The 18,451-nt window shown below is 37.4% G+C and overlaps 1 protein-coding gene across 1 annotated transcript in view; it reads right to left on the reverse strand.

Annotated features, from left to right (window-relative positions):
• Positions 1-18,451, reverse strand: part of LOC150104433 (alpha-2-macroglobulin receptor-associated protein-like) — a 211,220-nt gene that overhangs the window by 84,948 nt on the left and 107,821 nt on the right. Inside the window, exon 4 of the mRNA XM_090396367.1 lies at positions 8,682-8,792. Within this exon, the coding sequence (XP_090252493.1) occupies positions 8,682-8,792 (111 nt within the window). The remainder of the gene's footprint in view (positions 1-8,681; positions 8,793-18,451) is intronic.

Here is an 18,451-nt window from a genome sequence, read left to right on the forward strand (position 1 = left end):
TATATCGGAACATAACCCTACTTTTTTTTTATGCGATCTGAGTCTCGCATAATGCAATTTATATAACGTGGCATTTCTATGGAACCTAACATCCACGTTATACAAGTGTTATCTGTATTTGATTATTTTCATAGATACTTATGATAGCTTTTAGAATATTATTTGACATTTGTCTTTCTTTTAATATGTTACATAAAATGCTTCTTTTAACTTTGTCAAATGCTTTTTCAAAGTCAATAAATGTAACATGTAACAAGCCAAAAGGCTATTTTACCGGCAACATAAGTTAAGTTTAAGGGAGATGGTAAATCCCGTATTATTCTACAACCGGGTACAAAACTCTGATTGAAATCCTAGAGTTTCATGCTGAAAAAAACTATCTTCAAGCCCAAGTGTAAGTAATCACTTTGGTAGTACAACACCAGGGCAACTCGGAGCAAAGGTGGAGCAAGTTCCGTCACTGTCCTTAATATTCTCTCATAATGTAAAACGCAGCTCCTAGGAGATGTATTACTGTTTTACATTATGAGAAGAGGTCACTATCCAGACCGGTTTCAACCCTTTTTTGAGGTTTCATCAGTGAGTAGGTAGACCTGGAATATCAAGGTTTTAAGTGAACCAAATTTACATATACCTCTAACTGCTAAACTGGTGTACTTATATATTGTTATTACTACTATAACAAGCCTAAAAGCTATTTTACTGGCAAAATAAGTTAAGTTTAAGGGAGATGGTAAATCCCGCATTATTCTACACCCGGGTACGAAACTTGGATCGAAATCCTAGAGTTTCATGCCGAAAAAACTTTCGGCGAGCCCAAGTGTAAGTAATCACTTGGGTAGTACAACACCAGGGCATTCTACAGTACCCGGCTGTAGAATAATACGGGATTTACCATATCTCTTAAACTTAAATGTAACATGTGTTTCTTAATTGTATTCTCTTCTTTTCTCTATTATTAATTTTAGGCAGAAGACTAGGTCTATACATGATCGTCCTTTTCTAAATCCATTCTGAACTTCTAAAATAAAAATTTTCAGAATATTTTATTAGTTTGTTATTTAAAATTCTGCTATATATTTTGTAACAGGAATTCAGTATACTTATACCTCTATAATTATTATTATTATTACGGGTATCTCCATGGAGTCAGTAGACTCATCGTAGAAGACCCAAACTAGCAAAACATCTACCAATACCCCTAAGTCCCTAGCCTCATCAATCTCTTGGAGTACTGTTCCATCAATGTAGTACATAGCCGGTAATCTTTTAATCCCAAAATGCATGACTTTACACTTTTCCACATTGAACTGACATCCATTATCTTTTGCCCATTTTACCAGCTTATTTAAATCATCCTGCAAACTTTCAACATCAGCTTGATTGTTTATTGCGCTACCCAATTTTGCATCATCAGCAAACTGAATATCTCCCTTTAAGCCATTTCCTATATCATTTATATACAAATTAAACAACAATGGCCCAAGCACAGAGCCACACCACTGGTCACCTGCCTCATTCTGGACTCGGCTCCTCCATACATCACATTATGGTATCTCTCCCTGAGCCATTCTCCTATCCATATCACCAATTTAGTATCCATTCCCATCTGCTCCAATTTGCGTAACAGTGTTCTGTGGGGTATCCTGTCAAAAGCCTTAGCAAAATCCAGAAGTACCACTGTGTAGCCAGTTCCTTTGTCCAACTCAGGTGTCATTCTATTATGAAAAGTTAATAGATTGCTAAGGCAGGATCTACCTTTAACAAAACCATGTTGGCCTCTATAGAGTATCATATCCTGATCCACCCATTCTTGAATTTTGTCTTTAACCAACTTTTCCAATACTTTTACCACTACTCCTGAGATGGTGATTGGTCTGTAATTAACTACCGCAGTTTTAGAGCCACCCTTATGAAAAGGAACCACTTTGCCTAACTTCCACTCCCTAGGGACCATACCAGAGTTAAAACTTAAATTAAATATCCAAGAAAGACGGGTTGACAATTCATTTGCACATTCACGCAACACCGAGCTGATATTCCATCTAAGCCTACAGCAGTGTTTGCATTTAAATTTGGCAATATATTAAATACCTCTGATTCTTTAGCTTCAATTCTCACATTAGTTATTGTTACAGGTATAGAGATATCCTCACTTGGGTGATAGACTTTTGAAAAGTGATCACTCAGTAACTCCACTATTACATCTGATTTTGTCACCTCAATACCATCAGCACCCACTAAATTATCCTTCCAAAGTCATTCTTCCTCTTACTTGCTATCTTTGGGATTACCCTTGATCTCTCTGGCTAAGGTCTTCTCATAATCTGATTTAGCTTTTCTTACTATGCTGGTAACCTTCCTAGCTTGAGCCTTGTACTGCTCATGGGTGTACTGATCGCCTTTCTCCTTGTAAATTCTCCATAACATTTTATTTTTTTGCAGATCAAGCTTGATACTACTGCTCATCCATCTAACGCCTGCCTTGTTTGACCTCCTGCTCATGGGGTCACAATCTGATATTGCTTTCCTCAGATACCTGCTGATTTTATTCCATGTACTGCTAACATCTTTCCCCTGCAATATGTTCTGCCATGGGATGGCTGCAAGCTCACTCCGAAGCTCGTTATAATTGCCTAACCTGTAGTTCCGTATATACCCCTTCTTAAAAAAATCCACAGATTTTGCAACCTCCCAAGTCAATATCACATGATCGCTTTCACCAATTGGAGGTAACGAGGACACCTTACTTATGCATATAACAGCTGAACCAATAACCAGGTCCAACACTCTCATACCACGTGTCCCTTCAGTTATGTGCTGTTTCAAGTAATTATCTCGTAGAAGATGTATAAACCCAATTTCCTTCTTGCTACGTGATATTTCCTCCTTCCAATTGATATCACCGTAATTAAAATCCCCCATAATAATCACTAAGCCTGCCCTCATTGCACTAATTTGCTGATGCATGAATTCAATACCTCCCCCTGTACTCCCTGGCCTATAGCAGCATCCAACTGTATATTTGGTTGCATTGGTCACTATTTCATACCAGACTGCCTCAAATGAACTCTCATTCACATGTCTATCATCTTACTATACTACTTTCTTTGGCTGCAACCATGTACCTTCAAGGGGTGTACAGAATATGATAGCACTACATGAAAAAAATTACATCATTACTAACTTCCTATCTATAATTTTCCTCAACACATCAGCTATCATCAACAGTACTCCTCCCCTGTTCTATCTTCTCTATACTCCCTGAAAATACTGTACCCATTACATTCAATTCCAGTGACCACATCTTCTGCTGACAGCCAAGTTTCACTAATGCCTACAACTTTTGGTAAGATTGCACTGACTAATGCAAAAAATTCTTCTCTCTTATTTCAAATGCTTTTTGCATTGGTATACAAAAATTGCAGATTCCCTCTAGATCTTGTACTGGCTTTAGAACTGATATATAAGTCACTAACTTCTGTAGTCCCAAGCCGATTTTTATCCCCTTTCTTCTGCAATTTATTCTGTGTATAAGGATAAATAAATATACAATCAGTGCTAAAGTTTCTCTCTCTTACACTCAACCTTTTCAATATTAGTTTCCCTGCCCAATAACTTCAACTTGTTCAGAAAACAGTAACTTCTTCAATCGCTTATGTCCTTCCATGTTAAGATGCAGTCCATCTCTAGCATACAACAGTCTTTTTCCGTCAAACACACTCAAAACATCAACAAATAATGGTCATCTCTACTGCCTTTTTTAAAGATAGGGATCACAATTGCTTTTTTCCTATTGGGGGCTAGTAGTTGAATAGATTTTATTTAAAAATAATAGGAGTCTTTCTTTGAACCTTGTTCCTGCATATCATCATCACCATCAAATTCCTGCCATGTACCTTCAAGGGGTGTACAGAATATGATAGCACTACATGAAAAAAATTACATCATTACTAACTTCCTATCTACAATTTTCCTCCAAATCAGTCTGTTACTTGTCAAGACTCCAACATTATCAGATCTTATATTTCTATCGTCTAAAGCACTTTCTACAATATCAATCCACCTATATCTTGGTCTTCCTCTAGGTCGTTTTGCTGCCAACCTGGCAGAGAACACTTGTTTTGCTAATCTTTCCTCGCCCATTCTGTTTAAGTGACCATACCACCTGAGATTAGCTCTGCTAACACATTCCTGGATGTTGACAATGTCAAGTTCTTTCCTAATATCCTTGTTTTTAATATGATATTGCCATTGATGCCATCTATTCACACCTATAGTCTTTCCCAGGACTCTGATATCTGCCATCTCTAGTCTTTGGTCAAGTGTATTACTTCTGACCCAGCTCTCAGATCCATAAGTTAAAACTGGTTTGAAACACTGTCTTGTATACAGCTAATTTAGTGTTGCGACTAATTTCTCTCTTATTCCATATAAATTTATTCAATTGACTTCCTACCATACCAGCTTTGCTGATTCTGTTGTCTATTTCTATATTTAATTTACCATCTTCAGTAAAAATCGTGCCTAAGTAGCTGAAATGTTTCACTTATTCCACACATTCTCCATTCACAACACAGTTGACATTTTCAATGATTCTGCCAATTTTCATTGTCTTTGTCTTTTTATTGCTGACCTTCATACCATATCTATTACAACAACAATTCAATTTAGTCAGAGAATCTTGCAGACTTGTAGCAGATTTATTTAGAAGTATAACATCATCTGCATAAAGCAAAGAGCTGACATTAACATCTCCAATTTTGATATCATGTTTAATACCACTTTCCTTGATAATGTGATCCATATAGATAAGGAATAACAGAGGGGATAATGTACATCCTCGTCTCACACCAGATTTAACATTAAACCATCTTCCTGTACTTCCTTCAATTCTAACTGCTGACTTACAACTCAAATAAAGACTAAGTATTGCTTGATATAATGCCCCATTGACACCATATAACTGTAGCGTATTGAATAGCTTCTCTCTTGGCACCTTGTCATATGCCTTTTCCAAATCGACAAAACTTAAATACAGATGTCTGTTATATTCCCATGCTTTCTCGACTATTTGTCGTAAAGTGAAGATCTGATCCTGACAGCCTCTATTTGGCCTGAATCCAGCTTGTTCTTCACCAAGCTTTTCTTCCACAATTCTTCTCAACCGTTTCTCAAGTATACTTGCATAGATATTGCCAGGAACACTCAGTAGGGAAATACCTCTGTAATTCTCACATTCAGTTTTATTTCCCTTTTTATATATGGGTACTACGAGCGCTCTACTCCAATCATCGGGAATTCGTCCCTCTGTCCAGGCTTTCTGAACTATGCAGTGCAGCCACTGTAAGACTCTTACACCACCATACTTCAGCATTTCTGGTCGAATATCATCTACTCCTGCTGCCTTTCCACATTTCAAGCCTTTGATGGTTTTTTCTACTTCAAGTATGGATATGTATTCCTGACTGCATGCCTGGTCAGTGTTTTTTACCACTGTGCTGTCATCACTGCTTGTTTCATTTAGCAGTTTTTCAAAGTAATTACTCCATACTTCAAGGATATCCTTTTCTCCCATTTTCATGTCACCTTTATCATCTCTAACTCCTTTTATAGCACTCTTTCCTCCATTCCTAAGCTTCTTCAACAACCTCGAGAATATTTTGCCACCTTCATGATATTTATTTTCTATATTCTTGACAAAGTCCTCCCATGACTTTTGTTTAGCTAGTTTTACACAGTGTTTAGCATTCTTGCATTTGTCTCTGTATTGTCTAAGAACACAAGCTGACTTATTTGCCAGGAACTTTTGATATGCTTTCTTCTTTTCCTTCACTGCCTCTAACTTCCTGTGTCCACCAGGGAGTTCTGATTTTTTATCCTTGCAGACAACCTCACCACATGCCTCTCTGGAAGAATCAATCAATGTTTTCTTCAGAGTTTGCCACTGAATATCCAAGGTTTGATTCCTGTTCTCAAACGTTTTAATTTTTTCATCAATAATCTTTGTGTATTTTAGTCTACTGTTCACATCTGAGAGCTGCTCAACTTTTATTCACTTTAAAACTTTCTTGCATGTTATTCTTTTCAATATGAAATTCAATTTTATCCTGCTCAAGACTAAATAGTGATCACTTCCAATTTCAAATCCTCTGTACACTCTGGTGTCCTTCACCAGGGAGAAAACATCACTATCAACAATAACATAGTCAATGAGAATTTTCTTATTCCTTGCCTCTTCTCTCCATGTGAATTTGTGCACATTTTTATGTTGGAACATAGTGTTTTAATAACCAGACCATGTCCTGAGCAGAAATCCAACAGATATTTGCCATTATTATTAGCTTTGCTCTTTTCTCCAAATTTTCCCAAAATATTTTTGTATGTCTCACAATCATTTCCTACTCTTTTATTTAGATCCCCAACAAGGACCAACTTTTCCTTTTTCATTGTGTCAGTTGCTTTTTCTAAAGCCTCAAAATATTCCTCCACTTCTACCTTAGTAGAACCTTTTATGCGACCGTAGGCACAAATAAGTCTCATTGTCCAATTCCCCATTCTGATATTTGCCCACATCACTCTACTAAATGGCAGGCAGTCAAGAAGATTAGCCTCATATTTTGTGTTGAATACTATGGCTACTCCTTCTTTTCCTTGATTGTCATTGCCTGAATATAACATTTTGTATATATTGCTTAGAAAGATCTCACCAGTTTTTGTCTTTTTTGTTTCAGTCACTCCTATTATGTCGATCTGGTACTTATCTAATTCTTCAGCTAGCTCCATTTCTTTGCCATTCAGGCTTCTTATGTCGATAGTACCGATCTTTAACTCTGGTGATGTTGAGTTGGGGTTTGTTTTCAGATTCATTCCAGTAGCTGACTTTTCGCTGTTTGCCCTGGTTCCCTGGCGAAAAACAACGGGGGCCTTGTTTAACCGGACGATGCCCCAACCGGCATGAAATTTTGTCATGTCGTACCATCATTTTTTATTTTGGTTTAACCAATAAGAATACAATTTGGTCGGCTAAATCCCAAATTGCCAGCCCATCCTCGTTCGTTCAGTATCCAAGTAGATACCCAACAGGGTGCACCACGAGAAGGTGAGGATTGGACATTAGGTCAGAAGCCCTGGTCGGTTCCCCGCATTTCTTTAAAGGCTATGTGGAAGTCTCCTCTCAGTTATACAGCTTTGACCCTTAAGCACCCCTTTCCTGCATATTTATATAGTTATTTCCTTTTTTTTTTTTTTCCTAAATTTTTTTTTTGGCAGGAGACGAAAGAGGAAATAACTATATATTTATATAGTTATTTCCTTTTTTGTCTCCTGCCAAAAAAAAATTTTACAAGATTAAATGAACCTGCAGTTTCCCAAGTTGCTGAAACTGACCAAGATTCATAATTTTAACAAAATTGGTGTTGTAGATTTTTCTTTTATCTTGATGCTTTTCATAACAAAATCATTAGAATTATTAGTCTCAGTAGCAGTGTTTCTTTCAAATTCATTATTAAAAATTTTGAGATAATCACTCCTAGATGACTCTTCAGTGACACTGCAGCTATTAGATGGTACATTTACTTTCATCAAAATAAAAATGTTCTTCCATAAAAATGCTTATTTTTTTTTTGCAGGTCCATTTTCAAAGAAGAGTTAAGCACTATCATCTGACCTGTCAATGATCACATGATTCATTTATCAGCAACTATAGCATTGTATGTGAAAACGTTTAGCACTATCAAAAACATCACTATTCAAATTTAATGCTAATGGAATATTTTACTCTTTCTGCATATTTTCTAGTTGCATTTTACTCGAAATACCTATCGGTGTGACTTGTAAAAAAAAAAGTACAAAATTAATTTCAAGCATCACATTTTATACGTAACCAAATAAAAAACCTCAACCACAGTGCTGAGTGGAAGAAGGCAATGCCATCCATACAATTCCATGGCCAATCAACACCTGCAATAATTTCCAAAGTTCAATATCTCTATAAAAAATGCTCAGTGCCAAAATTTTTTGTAGTTCTTTTATAATCTGGAAGTGAGGAATTATGAAAATGCTGAAATTTACAGAAACATGATCTATTCTGTACTATATGCGATATTCACAGCAGTTTTCACTACTCATATTGAAAATGTTAAAACAGAATAGGAGATGAAAGGTTAGCAAAACAGGTATTTAATGCCAGAATTGTAGAAAAAGACCTAGAAGAAAACTAAGACATAGGTAGACTGATGCAGTAAGAAGTACATTAAAGGACTGAAATATAACCGTAACAATATTGGAATAATTTCAATATGTGAAATAAAAAAAATCCACCTAAGCTGTAGGTGGATTTTTTTCTATTTTTATTAATGTTTTTCTTTTATTTTTATATGGTCTGGAAACCCCGCTCTAGAGACCAAACATGGAATTTTTTCAAGAATTCAGGCCTCCAATAAGCAGAGCGGTTGTCTCATGTTGGGTGATGAAATTTATCTCCCAGCAAAGACACAATCAAAATAGATTATATAATCTGTTTTAATTATCAACATATGTTTCTTAAATAGTGCTACTAGATATGGTCAATAGAATAACTGCTAATCTGATAATTTCTTTTGCAGTTTAAAATTCTAGTTAAACATGACTCAATATGTAAAAACCAGTCAAATCCACTAAGTACATATTATGAACATTACCTGTCAAATTATTCGAGGTTTCACTATTAATGTAGTCCATTAACTGATAGTACTGATTTAGCTTTTCCTGATGATGGAAAAATTCTTCTTTCAGTGTCTTTAATTCTGCTTCTATTGGAGAGGATTAAAAAAAAAAAAAGTGCAGTTATCAGCAGGTAATATTACAAATATCATGTGCAGGATCTAGAAATACAGAATTAATCTACTAGCCATAAAAATATTTTACTTGCCAAAGGTGTTGATTTACTTTATATAAATATTGTTTATAGGTGATGCTTTAAGAAACTAAATATTATGAAGACAAATAATAAAATTAAAAAAAGTAAGTAGGTAGCACTCACTGTGGGGCCAAACTCATTTTTGACACACTGTGACTTACCTTTACAAAAGTTTGATTTTTAAAACTCTTACTAAGACACTTTTAAAAAAGCTTTTCATTATATGAAATGTTCAAGCATTTAATTACACTAAGCTAATTCTTGTTATGAGCTGTGAAAATAAGATTAGGACAATATTATATTACTGGTTTCTTCTTCTTCTTCAAATTCCTGACATGTAGCCTCAAGGGTTGTACAGGATATCATAGTACTAGATGAAAAATTTACATCATTACTAACTTCCTATCTACAATTTTCCTCCAAATCAATCTGTTACCTGACAAGCCTCCAACATTAGCAGATCTTATATTCCTATCTTCTAAGGAGCTTTTTATCATATCATCCACATATATCTTGGTCATCCTCTGGATCTTTTCCTGCCAATCTGGCAGAGAACACTTGTTTTGTTAATCTTTCCGCTCCTGTTATGTTTAAATGACCATACCACCCGAGATTAGCTCTGCTAACACATTATTGGATGCAAACAATGTCAAGTTCTTTCCTAATATCCTCGTTTTTAATATAATATTGCCATTGATGCCATCTGTTCACACCTCTAATCTTTCTCAGGACTCTCATATTTGTGGTCTCTAGTCTTTAGTCAAGTGTTTTACTGACAACCCAGCTTTCAGATCCATAAGCTAAAATTAGTTTGAACACTGTCTTGTACACAGCTAATTTAGTGTTTGGACTAATTTCTCTCTTATTCCATATAAATTTATTCAGTTGACTTCCTACCGTACCAGCTTTGTTGATTCTGTTGTCTGTTTCCATATTTAATTTACCATCTTCACTAAAAATTTACTTGTTCTATAGGCTCTCCATTCCTAAATCACTTAAGGAACTGACAACGTACATAAGAATATAAATTAATTACACTTTAATAAATATTTTCGATATTTCGCCAACATCATGTTGCCATCTTCAAAAGGCACTTACAAAAAAGGCACGTATATGTACGCCCTACAACACAGTAACTGAGAATGAAGTGAGGAAGCTATTGTTCTCTAAAAGTCCTGATGGAGCGCCCTAGCAGGCCATGCAGCTGTTCTTGGCCATTGGGCTGAAGGTCTACTAATGTAAGCCTCTCAAATTTGGGACAGTCTCATGCAACCAAATTTCTTGAGGTTTGGGGAGTTTCTTAGGGTTGAGGTTGATTCCATGAATAGTCTTTCGAATTTGAACTTGCTACGGTGTATTATTGTAGCTTTCTTCCACCGTATTCTGTGGCGTGTAACCAGAGTATGGTCTGCAAGACCCGAGTGACTGTACTTGTGAAACCGGATGTAGTCCTTGAGTTCCGAAATTCTGATAATCGCTATCCTGCCTGTTTGGCCAAAGTAAAACAGTTTACAGCTGCAAGGGACCTGGTATACACCAGTAAGTCTAGGGGAAGTGGTTGGTCTATAGTGGAGCGGATAAGGGATGCCAATTTCCTGTTTGTTGGTTTCAATATTTTTTGGATTTTATGGGGGGGGGGGGGGCATTGGCTAAGAAAGTGTTGAGGATGTGATTTAGTTCAGTGTTCAGGGCCTTGTCATTTGAACAGATTAGTTTAGCCCTGTTGTACAGTGTTTTCACCACTACATATTGTTGTGAGGGGGGAGGGGAAGGAAGATTGTTGGTGAAGGTACCTGCCTGTATGCGTGGGTTTTCTATATACTGAGAAAACCAAGGTTCCATGAGGCTGGCAGGTGACTGGTGTGTCTAGGAAAGGGAGGCTGCTGTTTTCCTCTTTTTCCAGAGTGAACTTGATTCTGGGGTGTTGGCTGTTTAAGTGTGTTAAGAAGGAGAGGAGTGTATCAGAGCCATGTGGCCAAATAGCGAACACATCAATGTAGCGAAGCCATATGGTTGGTTTTTGTGGGGCAGAGGCTAAGGCTATTTCTTCAAAGGTCTGCATAAAGAAATTGGCCAAGGGTGGGGAGAGTGGTGAACCCATGGCTGTCCCCACTATTTGTTTGTAGAATTTTCCTAAACACCGAACTAAATCACATCCTCGACACTTTCTCAGCCAATGACTACCACCCCCACCCAACTCCCAAAAAAACTAAACAATATTGAAACTAACAAACCACAATCCCCTTCCCCCCTTCACAACAAGGATTACTCTAAATCTATCAACATTCCCTACATCCAAGGCACCTGGGAAAAAATTACCAAAATCTTAAAAAACATGACTTGACCTCCTGTTACAGACCATACAGAAAATTGGCATCCCTTATCTGCACCACTAAAGACCAACCACTTCCTCTACACCTACCTGGTGTATACCAAGTCCCTTGCAGCTGTAAACTGTCTTACTTTGGCCAAACAGGCAGGACAGCGAATATCAGAATTTCAGAACACAAGTACAGCCACTTGGATCTTGCAGACCATGCTCTGGATACATGCCACAGAATATGGTGGAAGAAAGCTACAATAATATGCCACAGCAAGTTCAAATTCGAAAGACTATTCATGGAATCAACCTGAATCCTAAGATACTCTCCAAACCTCAACAAATTTGGTTGCATGAGACTGTCCCAAATTTGGGAGGCTTACATCAGCAGACCTACAGCCCAACGGCCAAGAACACCTACATAGCCTTCTAGGGGCACCATCAGGACTTTTAGGAGAACAGTAGCTTCCTCACTTCATTCTCAGTTACTGTGTTGTAGTGCTTACGTGCACGTGCCTTTTTTGTAAGTTCCTTTTGAAGATGGCAACGTGACGTTGCCGAAATATCAGAAATATTTATTAAAGTGTAATTTAATTTATATTCTTATATACGTTGTCAATTCCTTAAGTGATTTAGTAATGCATAACCAACGTATAAGCTTGTCTATGAGAATTACCATAATCCACGGAGATTCCAACGCACGGAAGGCCTGCCAATATGGTAACACGAAGTTGAAGTTATCAAGATAACTAAATCGTCTGACGTTCCTAAAACGCTGCCGGGATAATCAGGTAATCCCAAATTGTGTAAAATTCAAGCACCGTTTCGTTTCACAAAAAGCTCTCCGTATCTATAACCACGGCAGTTACGCTTTGCTTCGGGAAAAAATTGCCGCCACGGGGTTTCTCTTAGCTGACATTAGCAAAGCTATCAGTGCACTTGAAAAAGAGCTTTTGTTCATTCAAAATCACGAGCTTTGGTCAATTTTACATGACGTCTTGTGTACCACAGCAGACAAAGAATTTGAGAAAATACAGAGTCAACATATTAAAAAATTAAAAAAATTAAAAAAAGAATTCTACCATCAGTCCAAAACTACCTGCCAACACCGTAATCAACCTTTCTTCAGTCATCCTGAAGCACTCAACGCGCTTTCACGTGGCCACAATTTTGCCATTGCTCCCAAAAAATACCTAGTGAGGATATAATGATCCAGATCCAACGCGGAATCCACCACCTTCCGAACCAAATCGCCAACAGTGTAAGACTGGATGCAGCTTGTGCCCTCTCCAAAGCAAGACCACCAAAAACCAACATATCCAATAAGGAGTATAAAGCTCTGCAGGAAATGAAGAATAATAAAGAAATAGTTATCACCAAAGTGGATAAGGGAAATGCAACTCTAGTACTTAACCAAACAGACTACACAGGCAAGCTTAAAGCTCTTCTACTAGATCGTGCTACTTATCTCCCTATCGAATACAATCTCACCAACTCACAAATCAGAAAACTTCACAGACTCCTTAAGAAGGTCACTTCTTGGCCTGTAGAAGTTATTAACAGATTAAAACCATTTAACTATATACCCCCCCCCCGGGATTTATGGACTCCCAAAAATACATAAAGAAAATGTGCCATTACATCCCATAATGGATGGCATTGATTCCCCCACATACAAATTAGCTAAACATTTGGCCAAAGCGCCTACACACTATACTGGCAACACACCATCACACATAAAAAACTCAGCCCACTTCAAAGCCAGCATAGAAAACCTTACACTCCAACATACTGGTCAGCTTTGATGTCTCCTCCTTATTCACAAATGTCCCACTCAAGGAAACTTTAGAGCTAATCCAAGCTAAATTTCCTCCTGATATCTCAACCCTATTTCAGTTCACAATGAACTCAGGCTATTTCGTTTGGCAAGGAAAATTCTACAAACAAATAGAGGGGGACAGCCATGGGTTCACCACTCTCCCCACCCTTGGCCAATTTCTTTATGGAGACCTTTGAAGAAAAAGCCTTAGCCTCTGCCCCACAAAAACCAACCATATGGCTTCGCTACATTGATGATGTGATCGCTATTTGGCCAAATGGCTCTGATACTATTATTATTATTATTTGACACCTCCAGGGAGTCCAAAGACTCATCGAGGGAGAGCGTGCCAACAGCATCGAACGATTGGGATCCCTTCAACTACTAACCGCTCTCAAACTTACTTAACCGAGCGATTAGTAGCAGAGACTCTACCAATCGACCAACCTTTGCCGGCCATACACTCCTCTCCTTCTTAACACACTTAAACAACCAACACCCCAGGATCACGTTCACTCTGGAAAAAGAGGAAAACAACAGCCTCCCTTTCCTAGACACACCAGTCACCCTCCAGCCTGATGGAACCTTGGTTTTCTCAGTATATAGAAAATCCACCAATACAGGCAGGTACATTCACCAACAATCCCCCCCCCCCCTCACAACAATATGGAGTGGTGAAAACACTATACAACAGGGCTAAATTAATCTGTTCAAACGACAAGGCCCTAAACATTGAACTAAATCACATCCTCAACACTTTCTCAGCCAATGGCTAATCCCCCACCCCCAATAAAATCCAAAAAATATTGAAACCAACAAACCACAACTCCCCTCCTCCCCCCTTCACACAACAAGGATTAATCTAAATCCATCACCATTCCCTACATCCAAGGCACCTCAGAAAAAATTACCAAACTCTTAATGAAACGTGACTTGACCTCATGTTAGATCATACAGAAAGTTAGCATCTCTTATCTGCACCACTAAAGACCAACCACTTCCCCTAGACCTACCTGGTGTATACCAGGTCATCCCTTGCAGCTGTAAACTGTTTTACTTTGGCCAAACAGGCAGGATAGCGATTATCAGAATTTCGGAACACAAGGACTACATTCAGTTTCACAAGTACAGCCACTCAGGTCTTGCAGACCATGCTCTGGATACACGCCACAGAATACGGTGGAAGAAAGCTACAATAATACACCGTAGCAAGTTAAAATTCAAAAGACTATTCATAGAATCAGCCTCTGCCCTAAGAAACTCTCCAAACCTTGACAAATTTGGTTGCATGAAACTGCCCCAAATTTGGGAGGCTTACATCAGCAGAACTTCAGCGCAACGGCCAAGAACACTTACATAGCCCACTAGGGGGCACCATCAAGACTTTTAGGAGAACAATAGCTTCCGTACTTCATTATCAGTTACTGTGTTGTAAGTTCCTTTCGAAGATGACAACGTGATGTTGCAGAAATATCGGAAATATTTATTAAAGTGTAATTTAATTTATATTTTTATATATGTTGTCAATTCCTTAAGTGATTTAGTGATACATAGCCAACGTATTAGCTTGTCGACGAGGTTCTCCATTCACAATGCAGTTGATATTTTCAATGTTTCTGTCTATTTTTCATTGTCTTGTGACTGACCTCATACCATATTTATTGCAATAGTTATTCAATTTAGTCAAGGAATCTTTGCAGACTTGTTGCGGATTTATTTAGACGTATAATATTATTCGCATAATGCAAAGAGCTGACATTAACATCTCCAATTTTGATATCAGGATTAATACCACTTTCCTTCATAACGTAATCCATACAGATAATAAATAACACAGGGATAATGTACATCATTATCTGACTCAGATTTAACATTAAACCATTTTTCTGTACTTCCTTCAATTCTAACTTACAACTCAAATAAAGACTAAGTATTGCTTGATCTAATGCCCAATTAGATCAAGCAATATAACTGTAGCATTTTGAACAGCTCGTCTCTTAGCACCTTGTCATATGCGTTTTTCTAGATCTACAAAACATAAATACAGACCTTTGTTATGTTCCCATGAGTTCTCAACTATTTGTCATAAAGTGAAAATCTGATCCTGACAGTCTCTATTTGGCCTGAATCCAGCTTGTTCTTCACTAAGCTTTTCTTCCACAATCCTTCTCAACCATTTCTCAAGTATACTTGCATAAATCTTACCAGGAACACCCAGTAGGGAAATACCTCTTATTCTCACATTGTTTTATTTCCCTACTGAGTTCCAGACTGGTAGTCCGGTTCAACTTGAATTCTGATGACTCGATTTTTGAAGACTCTAAAGACGTGTTCCGGACTGGTAGTTTGGTTCTCCTTGAATTCTGATGACTCGAAAAGGGTCCCCCCCCCCCCCCCCCACCGAGTTCAGGACTGGTAGGCTGGTTCTCCTTGAATTATGACTCGAATTTTGAAAACTCGAAAGGGGTGGTTCCGCTTACCCAGGTGCCCACAGCGCCCCCCCCCCCCCTGAAGTTCTGGACTGGTAGGCCGGTTCTTCAATTCTGATAACTTGAAAGGGGGGTTCTTCTGGCCCCTGACGTGCCCATTCCCCCACGTTACGGACTGGTAGGCCAGTTCTTGAATTCTGATGACTCGAAAGGGGTTCCCCCCTCCTACGTCACCCAACAATTATCATCTATGGCAGCTGCCTTTCCACATTTCAGAGTTTTGATGGCTTTTCTACTTCAAATATGGATATGTATTCTTGCTTGCATTGTTTTGTTAATGAAATTATATTGTGAGAAAAGCACAGTTTTATTTTATTTTATTTTTTTTTAAATAATAGATTATCTGTTACATATGTTGGGCCATACTGCATATAAGGTTAATATTGGATAATATTGGACTGAATCAATCAGTTGATTTGATTATAAAATTTCTTTACTGGAAATGATCACTGTAATTTAATTTAAATGTATTCATGATATGAAAAACTTACTTGTTTTGCTTGAAGTGAGTGAGATCATCTGCTTTCAAGTAACGCACCATAAATAACATGTAATGGCGGCTCATTTTCCTTTACTTCATGACCAAAATGAAAACTGAAAGTATGATGCATTCGGACTATTATTATACAGTGGTCTTACTGTATAATACCGTTGTGTACTGTTCTTCTCACTCCATACATGTGTGGAGTGAAACACTGTATAATACTACAGTGAGAGAAATGAGGAGGTTTTTGGAATTCGATAGGGAATAGTTATGAAGTCTTTTGTAGATAAACATTTTAAAGTTATGAATTATGTTATGACAACCACAACTAGACTGCTGTTAGGAGAAGAAGATATGGCAGGTTGAGTTTTTAATGACTTAGTTTTTCACACAGTAAGAAAAATAAAGTTCTAAACCTTAAAGGAGATAAAAGGACAGAAGAAAGTAAAAATAATATATGACTTTTAGAGAAACTGGAAAATGAAATTGTAAATTTTTTTGCTATTCCTTACAAGTGAATTCTGTATTCAAATTAAGGATTTCAAATTCAGAAATTTTATTTCCATAGAGATGGAAATAAAAATTCTATAATAAATTCAGTGAGTGAGATGATGTTTTAAAATGAAAAAAGTGTAAATTATACAAAGAACATAATTTATTTAGAATGCATTTAGAACAAGAATGAACATTCAATTGCCACTTGTCTCTGATAACTGTGGCAAGTGAATTTTTTGAGCTCTGCTTATGTGAGCAGTGTCCATTATTCCTCTAAGCATACATGAAGAATCGTGTCAGAGATAAATTGCTATGATGTGTGACATCTGCTATTGTTATACCCTGATAAGTTGGAACATAAATATTTCATCTTATCATTGTATAACAGAGCGAACACACAATAAGAAACATTATACCATGCTTGCCTCTGAGTATTAAAATAATGCATTGTGAATATATCAAATATTTTATACTATGAGAAAACAAATAAGTATGCATATTTACCACTCACAAATTAGTTAAATAATAATGGAAGTGTAGACATTTAGCAAAGTTTAATAGAGCATTGTGTACTAAGAAATATAGAATGTTAGCACAAGTTCGAGATGGGTGAGGGGTAGGGGGTGAAGTCCAAAGGCCACAAAGCAGCAATGCGAAGGAGCTGTTCGCCCCAAGCAATCGCATGCATCAGCACACGTGGGATATGGACGCCGTGACATGAGACCACGTGAGTGCATTTGGTGGACATCGCGGAATGCGAGAATCTCCGAGAAAGAAAGGTGAAAATATAAGGGTCTAGCACCCCTGGAAAAGGCTTTTTGTTCCTGGATCTCCTGGTGTTCGTCTTGCGGTGTCGTGAGCAGGTGAAGGGTAGCAGTGCCTCCATTCTGGAGGGTTTTGATAGAGGCACGGTGGAACTGGACGTAGTATCTCCGCAGAAGGAATAAGCCCGGCCGTTCATAGAAAGCCAGATTAGAGCACATGGACATTTTGTCTAAGGAGAGGCAGATTCCGGTAGACCTTTGACGTGATGCAGAACCAAGGATAGATAAGTAGACTTTATTTGTATTTTGTTGATTGTGAATGAATGATTTGTGCCATGTTGTAAAACCAGAGGAAGGAACATTAATGATAATAATTAGGACTGAACTGCAGTGATCTAGAGAGGATTACCTTAAAATCTTAATGTCTCCTATTGTGAAAGAGTTACATAATATGTTCTAGGAGGTTAAGAATATGTTTAAAGTAAGGAATTGCTATCAATGAAGAGATTGTAAAAGATATAAGTGCTATCTTGTGTGGTTTAATTGAACTACTAAAAAATAGAGAGTTATTGTGATAATCATGCATGATTAAGGTATTTAAGGGAAAATATAAGAAATCTTACTTCAGAGATTTATAGTTTAATCAGTTTGAGTATACTTATATTATTGTATTGTTCTAATTCTATCCTGACTGTCAGGAACTCCCTTAAGGTGGGAATTAAGCTTATTGCATTGTATGTACACATTTATGATATCTAATAAACCTTGCTTTTGTACCCAACTAAGACTATCAGTGATTTCTGGAATCCGATGAACCGCTTATAAAAAAAGCACCATGAACCTAGGCGGGAGACTAGAGTAAAAATAGATTTTGGCCACATCTGCATAATTACATGGTATCACTTAAGTACTGTCTTGAGATCACCTCTTGATTGACAATATTGTTTAATCTAAAAGTGCTAAGTGGCGCAGCAAAAAATATAAATTTCTTAGTGTTTTACGAGGGGTTGATCTCAGACAATCTGATACTCTGGTATTGGCTCGATCTCGAGGCAATTCCTTTGTCCTCCAGATGTACCACGTGATACCCGAATGAGAGCTTAACGGGGATTTGACCCAAAGACTAAAGGATAACTATATGAGTATAAAGTACGACACAACACTATGAGTAGTCTTATGGT

Source organism: Typopeltis vanoorti, chromosome 8 (genome assembly GCF_054136105.1).
Source record: "Typopeltis vanoorti isolate ZY-2024b chromosome 8, IOZ_Tvanoo_1.0, whole genome shotgun sequence".
Classification (NCBI taxonomy): Eukaryota; Metazoa; Arthropoda; class Arachnida; order Uropygi; family Thelyphonidae; genus Typopeltis; species Typopeltis vanoorti.